The sequence below is a fragment of the Canis aureus genome, chromosome 31, assembly GCF_053574225.1.
Source record: "Canis aureus isolate CA01 chromosome 31, VMU_Caureus_v.1.0, whole genome shotgun sequence".
Taxonomy (NCBI): domain Eukaryota; kingdom Metazoa; phylum Chordata; class Mammalia; order Carnivora; family Canidae; genus Canis; species Canis aureus.
In genome coordinates this window covers 9,474,873-9,496,474 of record NC_135641.1, presented here as the reverse complement: position 1 = coordinate 9,496,474, position 21,602 = coordinate 9,474,873, and the positions used below count along the sequence as shown (strand labels likewise).

Here is a 21,602-nt window from a genome sequence, read left to right as displayed (position 1 = left end):
CATATGCAAGCAGCTGTTAGCTGAGCGACAGCCTGAGATGTGTAAGTAATGAACCCTGTTTGCTCACGTCTATGAGTGAGTGTCATGAAACCACATTTCCCATCAGCAGGCTTGGGCTTTCCTAGAATGGGCTCTCCAATGCGGAGGGAGCTCCCGATGACTGTCATGAGGCGGGCTTGGGCCTCCTCATTCAGCAGGCCATCATCTGCATATTCGTAGCTGACCACACCAGCTCCGGGTTTTCCAGAGCACCCACTCAGCTCTATCAACAGTAAATCCAAACCTCTGCTCTGCATTTGTTTCCTGCGTGCCTTGATTCTCAATCAGCTGAGAACTCTGGAGAAGAATATAAGAGCCTCATTGAATGGGTCGCTAAAATCACAACAGGAAATGGGACCCTTTTTGGATACTGCAGAACTAACTTTGTTTTCAGCTTGTTTGGGTTTCTTTATTTGTTTTTGTATCCTTTAAGGGGAAAGACATCTGCACAGTTTTATAAAAAGATGGCAGTCATCACTAGAGAGGAAGAAATCTGAGGCTATGGGAAAAAAAAGGGCGGGGGGAGGAATAACAGATACGCAAACAATCTCAAGTAAAGAAAGAAAATTTCTCCAGAACATAGCAGGGAACTGAGACCAGGGCGTCTGGTTACACAGCAGGTGGGATGCAAAGGACAGATTCCAGCGAGGTCAGTAAGAATAGAGGCCCCTGCTTCCAGGTTCAGGTAGGGGACAGAAGCAGAACTAAGTGGAGTCAGAGACCAGAATCTGTCCTGGATGGTCAATCAGAGCAGAAAACCAGGGCCAACCAGGAGTAGAGACAGTATCTTGGGGCTCAGTAGAAGAATGCAGTGCTCCAACAGGACCAGGAGACGGAAGAAACACTCAACACTCAAATCTCTGCTCTCTGCCCTGGGAGTGAGGGCCTTCCTTGGTGGGCAGGGGAGGGCAGCAGCACCATCTGGTGCCATGGGAATTAGGATGACAAGGTGAGTCGAGGGTGGCTTTACCATGTTTACCTTGGACTTATCTTCAATTTTTCAGTGGTTGGATTCTATCATATATAAACAGCAGCGCACTTTAGGAACCTAAAACATTACTCATTATGTTCGACAAATACTGACAGCACGCCTACGGTGACTGTGCTAACAAGCACAGTTAGCTCTCCCATCGCCCTTCTCATATCACTTGGCTCTCAGACAGAAAGGGTTCCACCCAGAGGTTAATGGAATCAGACCATCTGATCAGCCAGTGGGTATTGGAGTCACATGCAAAGAAACAGTCCACGTTTACAACTCATGCTATGACCTGAATTATTTTTCCAGGATATTCTTCAATGGGTCACTTTTGGGAAAAAAGAGAGAGAGAGAGAGAAAGAGAGAGAGAGAGAAAGAGAGAGAGATGGTATTCCTAATGACTTTTTACTTTGCTTTGGACAAACTCTAATTACACTGCCTTTGGTTGGGGGGCAGGTGATTCTGATTTTTAACTAGAAACTTTGCTTGGTCAGTAAAAATCAACAAATGAACAGAAAGAAGAACTTTAAGTAAACAAAAGAATGCTCCAGGGCCCAAAGGGGTCTAAAACCGTTCAGCGGAAATAATGTTAATGAAGAAAATCTAGTTACAGCTGCAGTTTAGGAAAACAATTCATGGTGCCCTTTGGAAGCTACAGAATCATTTAAATTACTGGAGAAAGTTGATGAGGAGATTCTCTTTTCTAGATGGAGTCTTTTAAAGGCAACCTGGTGGCTAGTTGAACCATATTATCTGGAAAAATGTTTGTGTCATGTTTATATACACATACAAATAAATATGCATAAATAATGAGCCAAAGCCAGTGGTTCTCAGCCAGAGGCATTTTTCTCCCCCAGGAGACACTTAGAAACTTCTGGAAACTGTTTTACTATCACAACTAGTAGAGGGGTGCTATTGCATCTAGCGAGTAGAGGCTAGAGATACTGCTATCCATCCTATGATAACCAGCACAGCCCCACACCACACACATATCAACGTATTATCTTTTTCTCAGTGCTGAGGTTGAGAAATTCTGGTCTATATAGTTAGCTTGTACTTGACAAAAGGCCAGTAAACCTTTGTAGAATTTGAAAGTTCAAAATAATATTATAAGGGCAATTTCAAGATTTCATCTTCATGCAGACTATTGAATAAAGGGATGTCCTGTGGTGTGTGTTAAAACACTGTGTGTACAGGCACATTCACACATGAACACCTACGTATACAGAAAGCTCAGTTTCTGCTGGAACTCCACACTCAGGTCTGCTTAGTGAGCACATGACCAATTTCTAGTCCAAGATTGAAAAGAAGTCTTCTGGGGGTTTCTGGTCTCTTTAAAAATAAAATAAAACAAAACAAACAAACAAAAAAACACCACAAACCCCCCAAAATACGAGGAATATCCTTTTCTTCTTCTGGATATTGTCACACCTGGATGCAGGGCCAGGAACTACATCACTGATCCTGCATCCCCAGCAGAGAGCTTGAGGACTGTGGATGGCACAACAGTGTAGGTGGCAGAGAGACCAGGGACAGAGCTTATGGACTCTGGTGCCATTGAACCAAGTAACTCTGAAGATGCCTCCCCCGGTGTTCTAATTATGTGACTTGATACTTTTTTTAAATCGATCAAGCTCTTTGGAGCTACCTTTTACCCAGTGTCTGAAAAATTCATGAAATTCCAGGAATTTCCTGTTTTTAGATATACAATGAGAAGTTAAGAAAGAACATACATGAATCTACAGATATCCTTGAAGCAATATCAAATTTCCTGAACGTCAAACAATAGCATTGTTTGAGACATCGTAAGTTCGACGAATGGTCCTATCAACGTTAGCCCTGTTACCTGTGGTTCACAGTGTTGACAGTATCTGATCCCTTCTACTCCTAAAGAGCCCCATACAATGCCTTCCACACAGATGTACAAAACAAGTGACATTTTGATTTCTTTAGAAAACAAAGAAATTGAGTTGTGACAGTTTGCTGGTTACCAAGCAACCAGGCATGACAGACAAACAGGGTGGACCATGGGCAGTGACCATAAGACTTACCATTGAGCCACTTGGAGTTGTACTGGGCCGTGCGGAGAGGAGGTAAGATGCCCAGACTCCGGTAAATGGCAGGATCCCGTCCCGGAAAATCCATGGCTGTGGCAGCATAGAGTTCCCCGCCGGCTGTGAGAAGAGCCGTGGAATTGTGCTGGGGACTGTAGGGACAGCGGGCCATGCCACTGATCTGATCATGGATCTCGGTCAGGTTACTCAACTGTGGGTGAGGACCAGAGAGAGGAAACCGATTATCCCCTTGAAAGCCCTTTAAGAGCATTAACGGATTACATCTGCCCAAACTGCAAAGGATACATAAGTGATAAACTTTCTGGGGCTCAGGATAAGACAAGACCGATGTGTGCACTCTGACTTTGATGAAAACACTCTTTGGTGGACATGGACAGAGAACCCACCTCCCTCATCGTCCCTTCACGCTTGCTGGACCTCAAACCATTAAACTCTCACAAAATGCGAAGTAAGATTATTGTACATGGGTCCTTTTTTTTTTTTAAGATTTTATTTATTTATTCATGAGAGACACAGAGAGAGAGAGGCAGAGACACAGGCAGAGGGAGAAGCAGGCTCCATGCAGGGAGCCCGATGCAGGATTCAACCCTGGGTCTCCAGGACCATGTCCTGAGCCGAAGGCAGTCGCTCAACCACTGAGCTACCCAGGCGTCCCGATTGTACATGGGGCCTATTTATGATGTATGGGCACTGCAGATCCCTCCACTTTAATAAAGAAAACTTCAATATTTACTGAAATGCAAACCACAGTAAAGACTATGTACAATTTTATCACTACAAGGGAATTAAGATGTTACAAATAGCCCAAAACTGTGCTCACAGATAAGGATACATGCTATTTTGTACTGTGCAACCCAAATTTCCAAGACTTTATATCATCAGTTTTTAGACAGACAAGTCAGGCATCTGGTATGAACCCAGGCATCTGGTGGCTAGATTCCCAACCAATCACTGAATGAGAAAAGTTCCACCAGTTTCTTCATCCTGACCTAGGTCGTAATAGAGGAGAAGGACTAGACAGGGGATCTAGACACTCTGTTTGCTCTGCTGTCAGAGGGTTAGCTCTGGGGAAGTTACTAAAATCCTTGCACCTTAAACTCTTGTTTTAACACACAGGGACCAAAAAGCTCAGCACCACTTGGTATAGATAACCACCACCTGAGTAGGTGCAAAGTGTTGAGAACAGGGCATGAGACAAAGGCCTCTCTCTGTAACACTTACCCTCCTCCTCATCTCCCTTATACTTCCAATAACCGAATGTTATTTTGAAAATATTGCAGATGATAAATTCAGGCTCTGAGAGTTTTGCAACCAAGAAATCAACATAAAATATTTCTTTATTATCCTCCCTGCAGAACATCCCACTAATATCTCAAATTAGGAAGACTGCATGTGTGCTGTGGCAACCCTGCAGATCTACAGGTGTGAGAGGCAGGCGCTGGAAAGCCCTCTGCCAATAAGGACGGGTTAAAAAACAAACAAACAAAAAAGAGGTCAGGATGGAACTTTACTTTGGCCAGGGCTTCATTTGCTGGCTAGCTTCAATTTTTTGACATTGTTCTTACCCAATTTATAAATTATATTTTCTTCATTTTGATTATAATTTTTTTACAGATTTTTTGCATTTATTGGAAAGAGAGAGAAAGAGCGAGAGCGAGAGAGAGAGAGCACAAGTGGGGTAAGGAGCAGAGAGTAAAGCAGGCTTCCCGTTGAGCAGGGAGCCCGACATGGGGTTCAAACTCAGGACCCTGGGATCACGACCTGGGCTGAAGGCAGATGCTTAACTTGACTGAGCCACCCAGGTGCCCCTGGATTATGATTTTAAGGCCATTTTAATACTTGTCAGTATCTCTATAATAAACCAGAACAAATGAAGAGTATGTTGAGGATTAGTGTTTGGGATCATTGGTGGGGAAAAGCTGGTAGAAACAGTCGAGAAACATATTTGGATTTAATTAAACAAGCTATAGCTACTTCCAGCTCTTTATATCATAGGCAGTATGATTAGTAATAAATCAATACATCAAATATTTATTCAATTTGAAAAAAGACTTTTTCTTTGGTTTAAAAAACAAGTCCTTAGAGAACAGAAATACATGTAAAACTATAGATTTAACAGAGTGTTTGGATTCTCCTGGTATTAGATTGTGCCAGGGCTCAAGATGAAGACCTACCGTGCGGTTGGTGCAGACAGGTGTGAAAGCATTGGTCCCACAGGTAAATAACCAGTCACCACTCACCAAAAGCACCCGGATGTAGTTCTGACATTCCTCCTGAAAAAAAGTCCACATGAAACATGTTAACAAGGCCTGAGCTCAAAAGAAATGGTGAAACTGAATATATTTTGACTGGTTAATAAATTATATGGTAATTGACCACTAAAGGAAAAAAAAAAAAAAAACCTCTTAGATATTGACCCCCCCCAAGAAACAATACAACTATTAAATAATCTGATCTTCTCCATCTGTACACCTGTCCAATAGAAGATATTAATGAAGATAAATATATACATTCACTTAAAATCTCAAAGCATGTATCTTTTTTTGATGAATGTGGTTTCATTTTGAATTGTACCTGTTAACAGTGCAAACTGGAAATCTCCTTTGATATGTGTTAGGAGAATAAATAAAAGGAAACTGTTGGATGCCACTCATGAAAAGATGTCTTAGAAATCTTCTCTGGAACTTTGAAAAAAAATGTTACGAATGCTTCTGCAAAGGCAAGGGTCACATGTGAAGCTCTGTAAACAAATTGGAACAAGTTTTCAGAAAGTTTTCAACTGCTGTTCCATACACAGTAAGAATCTATGAACATTTCTGAGTCTTGATGGAGAAGTAAAAATGTAACTAATAAGGAAAGGATGTCCAGAACATGTGGGATAAAACCCCTTGCTGAGTGATGACCCAGAGTTGAATGTTTTGTGCTTGCAAAGTATGCATAGAAAATATGGGGTACTGTCATCGTAGCGCATGGGCCTCAGCCAGCATTTACTGATTAGATATTCTTTGGCAGACATTGTGCTCGAGGTCACAATCCAGGCACTTAGCAGGAAATGAAAACACAGGGCCATAACAACTATTACAGAGTTGTGCAGAGAACAGAATGTCGCTACCTCCAGAGGGAAGGGGAAGGGGAAGGGGAGAGATGCAGGAAGCCTTCCCAGAGGAGGTGACATCTAATGTAAGTTTTAAAGGAAGGACAGAATTTAATGAGGCTTCCTGGAGGAAATGCCACCTGACACACATAGGATTTTAGTGGCCTAAAGTGGAAAGACATTCGGGGTGGGGGGTGGGATGGACCGTGCCGAGGCACCGTGCCTCACGAAAATATGGTGCTTTCCTTGGGTATGGAAGAGGTAACACATACACCATGGAGTCAGAAAGGGCCAGCTGTGCCTAGTGAATTTGAATTTTACTCCGAAAGCAAAAGGACTCATTTTCTGTTTTCACTGCATGAAGTCTGACCCGATCCAGTGTTGAAGGAGCACTCCATGTAGAAGCTAATCTTGTGACAGGGAGATTACAGTTCGGGAGACGGGCAAGGAAACCACTTCCCCAACTGGGGCCCTTGTCCCTTAGTGCCCGGACTGGGTGGGAGGTGTGGAAGGGCACGACCAGAGTGCAGTGAGCCACCAGGATGCGGTAAGGAACCAAGCAAGGGGCCAGAGCAGATGTCGTGTGATCCATGAGGATTTGAATCGCACACTGCCCTGCGTAAGAAGCTCTGGATCGGATGGCTTGGCAACGCTCTCTTCAATCTGAGCGGAACCCCCACCTCCAGGCGGTGTTGATTTGCCATAACTCAGCCTGCTGGTGCCCTGGCCCTAAGGATGATGAAAAGAGCTAAGTCTGGGGATCTGCTTTCTAAATATGAAGTAAAATGTCAAGGGTAGATACTTCTCCCAATACCATAACTTAGCAAGAATAGTAAGAAATGATCACTGGCGACTAATCTGAACACACGTTGAGAAAAATAACAATAACAAAAAGGAATGAAAGCTCTAAGTTTGATATCAGAAGAATTAACAAATGAATGTAAACAGTGGGCGGTGCGTTGGGTAGCTGAGAAATGGAGAGGAGGCTTGTTTTGTTCTGCTCTATTTTGTTTTCGTGACTGGAGAAAGGGCAGAGAGTTCAAAAGAGAAAGAACAAAATATGGCTTCAAAGAGCCACACGGTCATCCCTTCCCAGGCTGAGGGAGCACAGGGAGGTTACGGAGGAGGGGCGCGGCGGCCCAGCCAAGTCAGGGAGCACGGGGGCACCGGGGTCTGCAAAGACAGGATAAAGGCGAGGATGGAAACCCGAAGCCTAAGCAAGGTCGGAGGGAGACTCCAAAAAGGCACCTTGGAGCACACAGGGCAGAGAGGGCTTGGTGCCTCAGCACATAAAACAGACACAGAAATGACACTGCCATGCCTAGGAGACAGGAAGTTCCCAACAGTGGAGAGAGGTAGGGATTTGGCTTGTTTTCTGTTGTGCTTTTAGAACTCTTTCCAGGAGGAGTGAAGATGTACAAGAACCTTTAAGGTGTCATTTTACTTTTTTCCTTTTGCTTGTAAAGATTTTATTTATTGCTTTATTCGAAAGAGAGAGTGAGAGAGAGCGAGTCCAAGCAGGGGGAGAGACGAGGGAGAGGGAGAACCAGACTCCCCACTGAGCAGGGAGCCCGATGCAGGGCTCAATCCCAGGACCCCAAGATCATGACCTGAGCTGAAGGCGGACACTTCACTGACTGAGCCCTGCCCCACCCCCCCAAGGTGCCCCTTTTGTTGTCATTTTAAATCAAGAGACTAACACATATCCATGAACACAGTCAGGGGTAAGTTATTCCAAGATCCCAAGTGAAAGATGCTGTTTATAGACCTGGGGGAGAGAAAGCAAGTGCCTCTTATCAGTTCTGGGAAGGACAGAGCACAGGACAACACAATGTTTATCTCCCAAAAGAAAGACAAAAGTGAAAATAGGACCAGAGGTCATTAACACCCATGAAGGCCCATCACAAACATGACAAAGAACTGGAAGGATGGTTAGGGAGGGTGATCACCAGGATGCAGAAGTGTTCCAGGGAGGCAGGACAAATCCAACTTGTAATTTTTTTTTTTTAATCTTGGAAAAAAGTAAATAAGGGTGGGCACAATATTATTTCAATTGGAACAGAGAAGTGTTAACAAGCCTGGTTGAGTAACCAGGACCATGTGAGAACACCTTGGCGGCTCTACTGTCTGAGAAGGGTCACGTGCCCATGCACCATGGATCACCTCCCAGCTCAGTGAGTCTGCAGAGCGGGGGTATGGAGGAACAGGCCAGGGACCAGGATGATCAGACAGGGAGCTCTGTGCAGTCCTTCCCTCAAGGATACAGGACAGACCCAGCCCTGTGGTCCCGAGTTGCTTGAGATATACGGGACCTGACCAGTGTAATGTTCTAGATGAGTCCAGTATGCCAACCAGGGTGCACTGGAGGAGGAGGAGAGGAGGGGAGGAGGAGAAGAAGAGGTCAGCATTATCACTAAGGAGGCTAGGACGGTATGCTGGCTCCTCGTGTTCTGTAAGAGGAACTTTGGAGGCAGGTGCACTTCTGTGTCAAGAGCTTCTTAACTGTCAAGAGCTGAAGTCATCTGCCCAGAGTCTGGCTCAACTCATCTCAGAGCTTTCCCTGTTCTCACTCCCTTAAAAGTCCCCTCATGTTTAATTCACAGACTGCTTCCACTGATTCTAGAAGCAGGCAGGATGTGAATCCTAAACAAATAAGTGCATCTAAAATCATGTTTTTAAAGAACAATTGGGGTAAGTTCAGACAAAACAGATGCAGACCACATAGAAAGTGGAGGTACTTAGATTTCAACCAACAGATAAATTTAGGAAATCAGAGAGTCAAAATTAGGAATGAAAGGAATGAAGCCCCAGCTCTGTAATAATCAGTCTCCTGCTGAAAATCTAAGACCCAAATTCTCCTGCGGAAAATCTCCTGGTGGATCGCGTTGTTGGTCATGGCTACAAATGTGGCTGTTTTACAGGTTATCTAAAGTCCTAGAAGTACAGGCATGACAGAGAAGTCCCTTTAGGAAATTCAATCATAGGTTTGTCTTAAAATTCAACTTACCTAAATATCTTTGAATTTCCCTTTCTCATCTAAGAATTTTTTCTCTTTTATCCCATTTCTGTATCTTGAAAATGGTTTAAAGGAATTTAATGAATTCTGGTTTTCCAAGAAGTCATAGTGCTCATTTCCAAGGCCGCGAGCAGCCCCCACCACACGGCTTCTGTTGTTGATAATGAGAGTCATCTATCTACATTTTGATAATCCCACTTGAACACTGAAACGACCCATGTGCGCCTGTGATCCCACAGGCGGGTCAACCTGTCCTTGGCTTCAAACCAATTCTTATTTAAATTGATAGCTGGGGTGCATAGTTGCTGACTCACTAAACCGCTTTGAGACAGAGGCAGGCCAAGGTCCACGTGGTCTCACGGACATATGGCCTTGACCCCAGGACAGAAAACACATGTCTTAAGGACCTTTGTTTTGAATGAGTTAACTGGTTTTTCCCTTATAGTATTTCATCATTTCCCCCCTTTCCAAACAGGTATGTTCTGCTTGAAGAAAGATTGTCACTGTGTAGGCGGATGATCTGTAAACAGGGTAAATGTCTCAGCAACGCCAGCCCATCTTTGTTAGGAGTAGGGGATGTGGGCTGGGAGCCTGGCAGCGTTTATGCTAATCACAGCGCTCCCAGTGACAGCAGCATGTCTCCCTAAGCGATGCATCACCTTTCCGAGCATCCAGAGCACCGAAGAGCAATTTATAGTAACTGCACGTGCTTCTTATGCTGACTGTATACTTACTGAAAGTCACAATTACCAGGTGAATCTTGAGGAACTGTATCACCCAATCAGATGTCTATATATTTATATATATGGCATATATACAAATGAGACATATATGTGTAAATCCTATATGTGTGTAAGAGACACATGTATTACATAGGTAGGCATGTGCATACAGGTTTCAAAAGTTTTTTTTTCTTTTCTTTTTAAAGATTTTATTTATTTGCTTTGAGAGAGAGTGCATATAAGCATGAGCAAGGGGAAGAGTAGAAGCAGAGGGAGAGAGAGAATCTCAAGCTGACTCCATGCTGAGCTCCCACAACACCCAGATCATGACCTGAACCAAAATCAAGAATCAGACAGCCAACCAACTGAGCCCACACGGGCACCTTCAGATTACCTAAGTTTAAATAAATATATAGACATGCTATTATAGTCATATTTATATGTGAATATGTAGATGTTATATCTATAAATATGTAGACATAAATACACACAGATGTATGTGAATATATGTTAATATATCTATTGTATGCTACGTAATACAGTGTATGGATAAATTAAAGTGTATTTATTATGCATATATTTACACAATGTGACTATTTTCAACTGAATTCCATGGAAAACTTGCTGGGGACACCTCAATTAAACAAAACAAGACTAAAACTTCCTGCACAGAACCTACACAGGTTGTGTTTCTAACCTAAAAAGTCCTCAATTTTTGCAGCAATTATATAAATTCAGGTCGATAGTGTGCTGCATGCATTAACTCAAGAATTCCAAATAATGGCACTTTGGGAGAAAATGTCCAAGATCCCTCCCTCCCCCCGCATGCCACCAGGTTCCCAGGCAGGATGGGGTCTAGTTGGCTTCTCCCCACCATCTGGAGTTGGCCAATCTCCTTGCACAGGGGGATGACATGGCTAGTGGGACCCCAGAACAGCAGGAAGGACAATCTACAGAGTCCTGGATGTCCATCAAAACTCTCCCACTACATAGCAAACTAATTCTAGGAACTTGGTGTTAAAAGTACTGAAATGAGGTCACGAGCAAGAAAAGTCTGAGAAGCATACGCTGCAACAGGTGCCTGAGGCCAACCAGGCCCTCCGCCTTGGGGACAGCAATGCCTTTCCCAAAGGGCGTGGCGGATACACTGACCCCAGACATGCAACTCTTGCTAGAGCACAGGAGAATTGCCCGTTTATGATTCAAATACTATTTGTTTAAAACACATTTACATAATTCTTAAGCCCATTTCTGCAATGGTGCTCCAAAAAGAATTAAATATGACCCATTTTATAATAAAAAGTTTTAAAATACATAATACGATGTTTCCTCCCCCCTTTAATACATGAAATGTTTGAGTCATTGTGGGTAAAGTCACCTGCTTTCTCCAAATGAGCTGAAAATTTTATAAATACGATTGAACTCAAACCTCACAAAGAATTGGCAGCCCGAGTACCTCCTTTGTCTTCTAAATGGGCCCAAATCAAAGATCTGGTGACATTTTCTTGACCTGGTTCCCTGAACTGTCATTTTAATGGACGACACGTGACATGGTGCCCGTGTGGGTCCGAGCAATAGCAGGGAAACAAAAGGAAAAGTGTCATCTCCCCCCTGCCCTGCTCGGCAGCCGGCTGAGGAATGTCCTCATCACAGCGCAAGTGGGCCCGGGAAGCAGCGCCCCCGCCCCGCGCCCGCGCCGGGCACCCCCGCTCTGCATGCGCTGCAGTATGCGGAGCAGCGACGCCACTGTTCCCAGGCTGGAGGGAAAAATGAGATCAGTCAACGTGGCTGGCATTTTTCTCATTTCTGAGATGTCACATTTTGCATTATTCTTTTGATTTTGGGGAGAAGGGAAACTTTGTAATTCTGGTGCAGTTGTCATAATACAACTGCACAAACAAAAAATATGAAAAAGCTGAATTCTTATTTCTAAGCTCACAGCTCATACGGAAAGCCTGAATTAGGCTCCCCCAAACAGATGTTAGAGCTGTCCCTCTTGATCCACGAGTATGCCTTACAAACCTCCGGGGGATGTCTGAAACCACGGGCAGTACCAAGTCCTCTATGTACTATGATTTTTCCTCGACAGACATACCTATGATCAAGTGGATTTTGTAAATTAGGCACAGGGAGAGATGACAACAGCAAATAATGACAGAACAATTAATGCACTGTAGTGAAAGTTTTGTGAATGTGGTCTCTCCCTCCCTCCAGACGTCTTGTGTACTGTATTCACCCTTCTGTGAGTGATGATGTGAGATAAGATGCCTACGTGATGAGGGGACGCGAGGTGAATGATGCAGACAGCGTCACGTAGTGTTACAGTACTACTGACCTTCTGACATGACATCAAACAGAGAGGATCATCTGCCTCTGGACCATGGATTTGCGGTTGACCATGGATAATGGAAACTTCAAGAGGCAACACCGCGGATAAGAGGATTGCTTCTAGGTAAGCTGACTCTGTGAAAATGTTTTCGGATTTGGCCCCTTGAACTGTCAGAGAAATTTGGGTTGTCTGAATTGTGAATTCAGGGACTGGCCCTTGGGCAGGTGGTGTCTGGCCTGACTGCTCCTTTTCGTAGGAAGGACCTTGCTTCCCTCTCTTCTGTGTCCTTGGCGCTGGGCTCGGGCCTCTCACAGACAGCCACTATGTCAGGGGCTATTCTAAGAAGGTAACAGAGAAGCTAAGTAAAAAAAAAAGGAACTAGTGAAAGAGGATGAAGAGCCAGATGTCCTGTTGCTCTCCCTACCCATGGACCATCCCAACAGCGCTGCTTAGGCTGATGCCTCTGTAACCCATCACATCATTTTATGCACATGAACTTCTACCTCACACGGTTCTGCGACAAAACCGAATTCCATTTCAACTGAGTACAGGTTGTTCAAAAGTGTATATGGGTCTATCAATACACTTAATGCAACCTAGAATAACACGCGATCTCTCCTTAGAGGGCTGGCACTTGCCATTCATCTTCATCTGTGTTAACATATTCCTCTTAAAAAAATGCCATCTACAAATGCAGTTTGAATCAACTTGTAACTACTGAGATTTGCCATTGGTTTTAACCCATTAAAACTAGGAACAGGGGATCCCTGGGTGGCGCAGCGGTTTGGCGCCTGCCTTTGGCCCAGGGCGCGATCCTGGGGACCCGGGATCGAATCCCACGTCGGGCTCCCTGGTGCATGGAGCCTGCTTCTCCCTCTGCCTGTGTCTCTGCCTCTCTGCCTCTCTCTCTCTCTCTCTCTCTCTGTGACTATCGTAAATAAAAAAAAATTTTTAAAAATTAAAAAAAAAAACTAGGAACATGTGAAATTTGATGGTCTGACTTTAGGCAATAATACTTGTTTTGCTCATTTGCCTTCTGTGTCACAGAGGACCCAGCTGAGGGTGTAATGACGGACCCCTTCTGTCAATCAAGTGTATGTTACCTAATGGAATGAAAGATGCTCTTTCCTATTTGTTTCTGATTTTCACTTGCCTAATTTCTAAGCACCAAACAACCAATGGTCACAGCTTAAGGCAAAGCATGGGTCAGTTTTGATTTAGCAGAAGCAATTTTTCACTCCAAGCAGTAAAGATCTGCTAGGAATAGGCTACCACACTAATTCTTATAAAATTATCGACTCAGGGATCCCTGGGTGGCGCAGCGGTTTAGCGCCTGCCTTTGGCCCAGGGCGTGATCCTGGAGACCTGGGATCGAATCCCATGTCGGGCTCCTGGTGCATGGAGCCTGCTTCTCCCTCTGCCTGTGTCTCTGCCTCTCTCTCTCTCTCTCTGTGACTATCATAAAAAAAAAAAAAAATTGACTCAGAGACTATCAGCAGGAGAAGGCTACATAAATAATCAGATGTTTTCCTTAAATACATAAGGGACCCAGGAGACTGATGGTCCAAAGAGGGGAAGGAAATCGTTATTTTTTAAAAAGTCCATGAAATGAATAAATATGATCTAAAGGAAGCACAAAAATCATTTGAAATGGACCGTGTAAAAGTTGCCAACACATTCAGCATTTGAAGAAATACAGTAGGTATTCTTAACCATGTCAGTATCTGGCAATCTCTGGAGAAATTTTTGGTTGTTTTTAGTTGTCATGACAGGGTGAGAGGGATTATTAGCACCTAGTGGGTATCTGGGGACACTGCTACACATCCACAACAAGCAGGACAGACCCCACAACTAAAAATGATCTGCCCCTAGACATTGAGAGGGGCAGGATGAGGAGCGCCTAGGTGGTGCAGTCAGTTGAGTGAGCAACTCTTGGTTTTGGCTCAGGTTGTGATCTTGGGGTCATGAGATTGAACCTCGTGTTGGGCACTGTGCTCAGGACTGAGACTGCTGAGTTTCTCTCTCTTCCTCTCCCACCCCGGCTCTCTTTCTCTCTCTCTAAAATAAATAAATAAATAATTATTTAAAAAGAGGGGGCATGGTGAGAAACCCTGAATTAATAATGTTCACCACCCAAGTGCGGGTCTCATGTGCTTGGTCACACATCAAAACACTGGGGTTACACTTTCAACAGAGGCTGTGTCCTGGGTTCAACAAGAAACCATCAGGCCCAGCTCCCAGCAGAGGGCCATGGATTGCATATTGAAAATGCAGCATGACAGCGAAAATACAAATGGCTATTGGTAACTGGTGTAATGTGGGGGTGCAGCAGGAGCAGGAAATCCTGCAGAAAAAGATACAAATCCCAGGCAGTAACTAGGGAAGGCAAAGGGGTAGTGCAGGCAAGATGAAACCAGGGGAATGCCTGAGATGAGGCCCCTTGTAAGGGTAGGAAGGCACGGCCCCCCACAGGTCCAGGTTACACCCATGCTGAGAGATAGGCACTGAGGTAGGTGTCCACCAAGTTTGTTGCTGGGTTTCCCCAAACTGAAGTGTGCTGACTGGCATGCTCACGGACCCAGAAGGAAGAAGACAAGGAAGAGCTAAAGCCAGAAAAAAAAAAAAAAGAAAAAAAAGAAAAGAAAAGAAAGAAAAGAAAAGAAAAGAAAAGAAAAGAAAAGAAAAGAAAAGAAAAGAAAAGAAAAAAGAAAAGAAAAGAAAAAGATAAAGACAGAAGAAGGAGAGGAAAAACAAGAAGGAGGAGGCATAGCCACAGACCCTGGAAGGCACCTATGATGCCGGGCAAAGGGGATGATGAGGGTATTGGAACCATGGAAACAAAGGTCAATGCTTTCTGCTGGTAGAAGGAAACAGTCTTTGCCCCCAGCACCCTGCGTAGTCCTGCCTCTCCACATCACGGTCAGGCCATCTTATCTGAGGAACTCCCTGTGCTCTGGTGAGCAGGGGGCAATGCATCTGGTGTAGCAAGACATGAAAGCATTCCAGGGAGGAAAAGCAAACCATATAAAAAGCACCTTTTCAGACAGAGTTTTACACATAATTTCTCCAAACTCAGTAATAATTCATTAGTTACTTATCATTTATTTTGTGGGGCATTTTAAAAGACAATTTTCCTGGGTTTTGTAACCTGGGTTATCTTTACATCTTCTTGTGTCTCTGATGATTTATCTCAGAAGCATTTTCTGAGGTTAAAGATCTCCCAGTAAATTGCCTTCATCAATTTCTGCCTTTTTTTTCTTTCTTTGTCTCCACGTGTTTTCCCTGGCTAAGACTGCATTTTATTTCTTCCCCTTTCCTTCTTCCCAGGTTCTTTACTCGGTTTTGGAAAACCCAATAACTAAGTGTGCTGACATATGCCTCCATGTCTGACTCTCAAAATTGTTCAGTTAAAAGAAAAACGGGCAATTAAATTGGATGAAATAAAGCATTTAATGTCTTTCACAAACAACAGAGGATCACTCGCTTCATAGGCTAGATTTCCCCCAAGCTCTTGGCTCTGGGATCACATGTACATGGGGAGCCTTACTTGCTACTCTCTGGGTATCTGCTTTCTTGTGTGACCCAAGTTGTGATTCATATTGGAAAGGCCCGTGCTCCAATACAGTAGGACCATCCCTCTCAAGATAAGACCTGATGAGCCTATGTACCAGCTGCAAAGGAATTCCTCAAGATGATCCAGTATCACTTTCTCAGAACCAGATTTCCTGGATGGAGGAATTCTGCTTCTATGGAGCCAGCTATACATGTGGAAGCAGGTCTACCCTATTCACAGTTGCTCAAGAAATGCATTTCCAACCTTAGCTATAAACTACTCTTTCTTTAGGAACGTGGGGATGCTGATTTTCAAACAGGAAGGGAGGGGGTAGAGGAGAGAGAGAGAGAAAGAAAGAGAGAGGGAGTTTATTTTATAGATATTTTAAGATTGATTATAAAGAAAGCTCATCATTCTAGATATAATTATACGATTTTTTAAATTGAAATTCAATTTGCCAACATATAGTTGTTTAGTTCATTAGTTTCAGATGTAGTGTTCAGGAACTCATCAGTTGTGTATAACACCCAGTGCTCATCCCATCATGTGCCCTCCTTAGTGCCTGACACCCAGTTACCCCATCCCCCCACCCACTTTCCCTCCAGCGACCCTTTGTTTCCCAGAGTTAAGAGTCCCTCATGGTTTGTCTCCCTCTCTAATTTTTCCCATTCAGTTTCCCTCCCTCCCTCATGGTCCCTTTCACTATTTTGTATATTCCACATATGAGTGAAACCATATGATAATTGTTTTTCTTTGAGTGACTTATTTCATTCAGCATAATACCCTCCAGTTCCATCCACGTTGATATAAATGATAGGTGTGCATCCTTTCTGATGGCTGAGTAATATCCCATTGTATATATAGACCACATCTTCTTTATCCATCATCTGTCAAAGGACATCGTGGCTCCTTCCACAGTTTGGCTATTGTGGACATCGCTGCTATGAACATTGGGGTGCAGGTATCTCGTCATTTCACTACACATCTATCTATTTATCATATTGTCACTTTATAGAATCATCCCTAAGATACGATTGGGGGAAATTAAAATGTTATTTTTAAAAATCAGGCCTATATTTCCAAATGATATCATGACCAACTGAATCTCTCTCTAACTTAGCCTAATGATTAATAGTGCAAATCAGATCTGATTTGCATTTTGAATCTTTTTTGCAAACTGAGGTTAATCTTGATTTAATGTTAAAACCTTGAGAACCTACTGTACATTTATTTTAAATCCTACTTTGTTTATCTTTTTCAATTACAAGGCACCATCATCAGGAACGTATAGTCCTGCCAAACAGCAGTGACTACACATACCTGCATGCTCCTTACCTTGGATTTACCCTTACTGTAACAGGCCTTCTTGGTGGCTTCGTCACACTCCCACTCCACAGCCTGTAGGAAACACCAAAATGACAGTGACTTAATATGGTTTTGATTGAATAAGAGGGGGAAAAAAATAAGGCATCGGTACTTAGAGTAGGAAATGTGGGCATAATATGGCAACAAACTTTTCATACTAACAGAATTTACACAAAATTTATGAAATTCACTCATAGGGGCTTATATTTAGCTTTGAAATCAAAGCATTTTCAAGGACTTGTCCCCTAAGCATCTGTACTAAGCACAGTGTGATATTGAGATCACTGTAAGAAAGGTACATGCAAGGAGTTGGTGGCTACTGTGCTAATTACTGAAAGTATCACTTCAGTGAAATCACAGGATAGATCCATGGGATCTATCCAGCATGCTGGAAAGAAAAGCCATGGAACAAAATGATATAAATACTCATTTAGACATTTGTATTTTCTGTTAATAGAATGTCATTTATCAATATTCAAAGATAATGGAGCAAGGATGATTTTGTACATTCTTACTCCCAAGATCCATATATAAATGATGAACAGTCAATCAGAGAAATAACTCCTGCAAAGAGCACATCTACTACTTCATCCAATACCAAGAATTCTCACACTGTTAGGAGCTCTGACTAAATAGAGCCACAACTCTCGAGCATGTTTTCCCAAACTTTCCAAATCTAACTCATAATGATCAAGTTGATGTGTACTGTTTCACATATGCAGCTGCCTCACATATGGAATCTGTGATTAGCTGAGATAGTATACAGCCCTTACTTCATAGGAAGAAATGATGATGACTGCAAATATTAACGATCTATATGCTGAGATTGTGAATTACTTCTTTGAGCAAATTTAAGAAACTGAGTTATCTTTTGTATTATTGCATGAAATGTGGATTTATGTTTTAGCTTATTATTAGAGCTAGATTTCCACAGAATTTAGGATTTCTGGAGGACCAGTTAAATCATTATGAGTGATTTTTTTCAAAAAAAAAATTTTTTTTTGAGAGAGAGAAAGCCTGAGCAGGGGAAGGGGGTGGGCAGGGAGACAATCATAAGTAGGCTCCAAGCTCAGCGTGGAGCCTGATGTGAGGCTCAATCTCACAACCCTGAGATCATTACTTGAGCCAAAATCAAAAGTTGGATGCTTAACCAACTAGGCACCCCATTATCAGAAAAAGTAAGTAGGGGGCAATTTTTTTGTGAATTTGAACTAGTGTTAAATAATAAACTAAACTAAATTAAAAATAAGCTACTGTCAAATAATATGAAGGAGAAAAATGGCTTCACTCTTACTTCTAGGAAGATATTATTCTCTTAGGTTTAGAGAATTACAAAGTAATGGTGCATCATAATCTAGTATTGACTGTCCTCCAAAGAATGTTACATAATAGAGATTAAAACACAAAGCACTGTATCTTGTATAACTTATCTTCCTTGGCAAACATGAGTCCATAAGTGAAGTATTCTAAAGAGAACCACTTCCTTCCGTGTCTTTCAAAGAGAAACAATATTATAACTGCTTTCCCGGGGGGTAGACTTAGAGATTTTTATCAGTGTCAACATTTGATAAGAGAATTTGTTAATTTTCTGTGATGTCTTCCTGTTCATAATGTTTAATGGCAGCAATAAAATCACAGCTAGTCAACATCTGATGCAAACAAATGACTTGAATTCTGTGCAAGGATGACAAATACTTTCATGAAAAGGGATGACACCTCCCGAGCAGACATAAGGGCTTCACATGTAGTGGCAGATCTATGTGTCCCCCAGGGGGTTAAAATAAGTGCATTACTATTGTTCCAAATGGACCTTTCCTTTCTTAGGTCTCTTTATAAAACTCACTTTGCTATTTGTATTTAAACAAAGATATCCATATTTTGCCTTACTGAAACTAAGAACAGAATTGATACACTATGATATGGTCTTTTACAAAGTTGACCCATTTGCAACTCTGACTTACCATCACCAGGAGGATGTGGTTATATAATTGCAAGGATGACCACAAAGTAAAAAAGATTTAAATAAAGAGGTATTCGTAGGGGCTCTTGTTAGCCCAGTGATTTTACTGAAAGTTAAATAGTAATTCCCTTTTCAGTCAATTTAAGATCTATGAGGAGCATGGTTAGACCCAAGGCAGCAAGAATATTTATCAATGCCATCAAAATTGTTCATTAAAGCGTTCTGTCGAAATGGCAAACAAACAGTCTTCCCAGTCTGCCTGATACCCAAGTAGCCTGTGCGTTTTCAGATAAACAGAGGCCAAGGATTGGATGGGGAAAGTAATAGAAAAAAGAATATAAGTTTTCAAAAATATTGCATTACTTTATCCAGTTTAGCAAGAAAGAGCACCTGCACACACAAGTTTATTAGACCAACAGAAAATAGGACAAATCTTACAGATATTTCTGAAGAGTTATTAAAAGAAGCAAAGTTACTTCTGAGGCATTTTTATTACAGTATAACCGGCTTTCCAATAATATTCAAATCCAGAATTAATTGAAGACCAAGACTGTACGCCTTTTCTGTTGATTCAATTCCTGCCTGAAGAGAGGACAGGATAGACAAGATTTATACTAGAAATGGACTGAACTACCTATTGCAGGGCTGGACAAATATTACTGGATCACAGATTCTGATCACAAAATGTATCACAGAATGCAGTGGGGAAAACACGTCTTTCCCAGATTGGGCTAAAATCAGATGTTCCTGCTAATCCTATAGAGTCTTTCTATTCTCTCAGTACACTGGACTTTACCCATTTGACCACATCACAACTATAGGAGGAAATAAAAAATAATAATAACACTTTCATTAGAAAGAAATACGAGTATCAGCAAAATCTTCCTGTACCAGAGTTTATTTCTCAGTTACTCCCTCTGTTTGGAATTTTATTATGTTTTAACCTGGTCATAACTTTCTTTATTTCACAAGATTTGTTCTAATCAATTAAATTTCTTTTAATCAAGTCTCCTTGCTGTATTCTCACAGGAGATTCATTGTTCTTCTTTCATGCATCATAATTTTGGAACAAATCCCACTACTGATTTGTGAAGCTGTCTTTCCAGCTGACTACCTTTTAAGACACTTTTCTATCTACACAAACCTATCTTTATGACAGTCAAAACAAATGCGAAGGCGTTAACATTCTACATCTCAGATCTCAGTACAGCACTCATGATCTTATTTCCTGAGTCTTTGCGTTCTTTTTTAAATCTAATTTTTATCACTTCTTGTCTTTTTCTATTGCGCAGTAGCCATGTAGAGAAAAAAAATCTCAATTCTCTATTCTGCATTTAATCTTCATTATACTTTTTGGCAGCAGACATGTAGCAGTAATTTTGTGGTTACTTGGCTATCCAAAGACTATCCACAGTAGGCAAAGATGGGGAAGCATCTATATCTTAAGAGGCATGAGGAATCCCATTTATGGAACCTTTTTTTGTTTTGTTTTGTCTGTAAATACATACCGGTAACATCTGTGCTCTTCAACTACTTACAGAAGCTTTGCTTTACACATATGCTCATTCTCTCTCTCATGTCATACATAGTGAAGTATCTACCTATCAAGTGCAAGACACTACACTACATAATTTTGGTGGAAGAGAAATAGACTCATAGGTGATATTTGCACATGTCGGATAAGTCTATGATAAAATAGAAGTGTCTTCCATCAGTCTGGACAACATCTTTCTAGCTCTGAGAATTTCCAGTGGTCATTTCCATCGTTCCAATAGCCAAGTGCATTTCCGATCCAGGGATACCCTGGAACGTACAACATCATCAGCTTTCCAGAAGTCACAGTGCTATAGATGGAAAAGGAAATAGAGTAGGTTTACAGAAAATCATTTCATATCTGCAGAAACCCTGGGGATGTAAGGAAGCGTGACACAGTACATACCTCACCATCACGCACATACACATGCTCAAGTTGTGATAAACGGAGCTCTGATCTCAGGAGTAAATCAAATGTGGGAAAGAAATAAGGTTGGTTCTTTGTATGTACGTGTTACATACATTTAAATCCACAGTTCTCAGAAGTATATAAACAAAGCTGCGTATTATCACATTCTGCAGCGAGAGGAGTTAATTAGACAGGGACCAGCAAAGGCAGATACTTTTCATAAAAATGAAGAGAACAACATTCTAGGCAGATGGGCCACTACTCTTTCAGCAGATGGCTTTGCTAATTAGATACTGGCAAAAGATAACATTAAAAAAACTAGTTTAATTACACAGTGCCAAAAATTAGCAACCACCTGAGGGCTTCTTCTTTTTTTTTTTTTTGACATCACATTCATATTCTTCTGTTATGTATTTCTGTGAAACACTGGAGAATGTTAAATCATGGTGGCAACTGTAAACAAATTGCCAGGGAATGTGAGACCATACCCCTGTACAAGACAAGCAAAACACAAATGAGTTGGAACTTGAA

The 21,602-nt window shown here is 42.1% G+C and overlaps 1 protein-coding gene across 13 annotated transcripts in view; it reads right to left on the bottom strand.

Annotated features, from left to right (window-relative positions):
• Positions 1-21,602, bottom strand: part of SEMA5A (semaphorin 5A) — a 474,025-nt gene that overhangs the window by 161,905 nt on the left and 290,518 nt on the right. For all 13 annotated transcript variants that reach the window (XM_077879611.1, XM_077879602.1, XM_077879610.1 and 10 more), the window contains 3 exons: positions 17,140-17,202; positions 5,265-5,363; positions 3,067-3,280 (listed from right to left, as the gene is read on the bottom strand). In XM_077879611.1, coding sequence (XP_077735737.1) covers positions 3,067-3,280; positions 5,265-5,363; positions 17,140-17,202 — 376 coding nt within the window. The remainder of the gene's footprint in view (positions 1-3,066; positions 3,281-5,264; positions 5,364-17,139; positions 17,203-21,602) is intronic.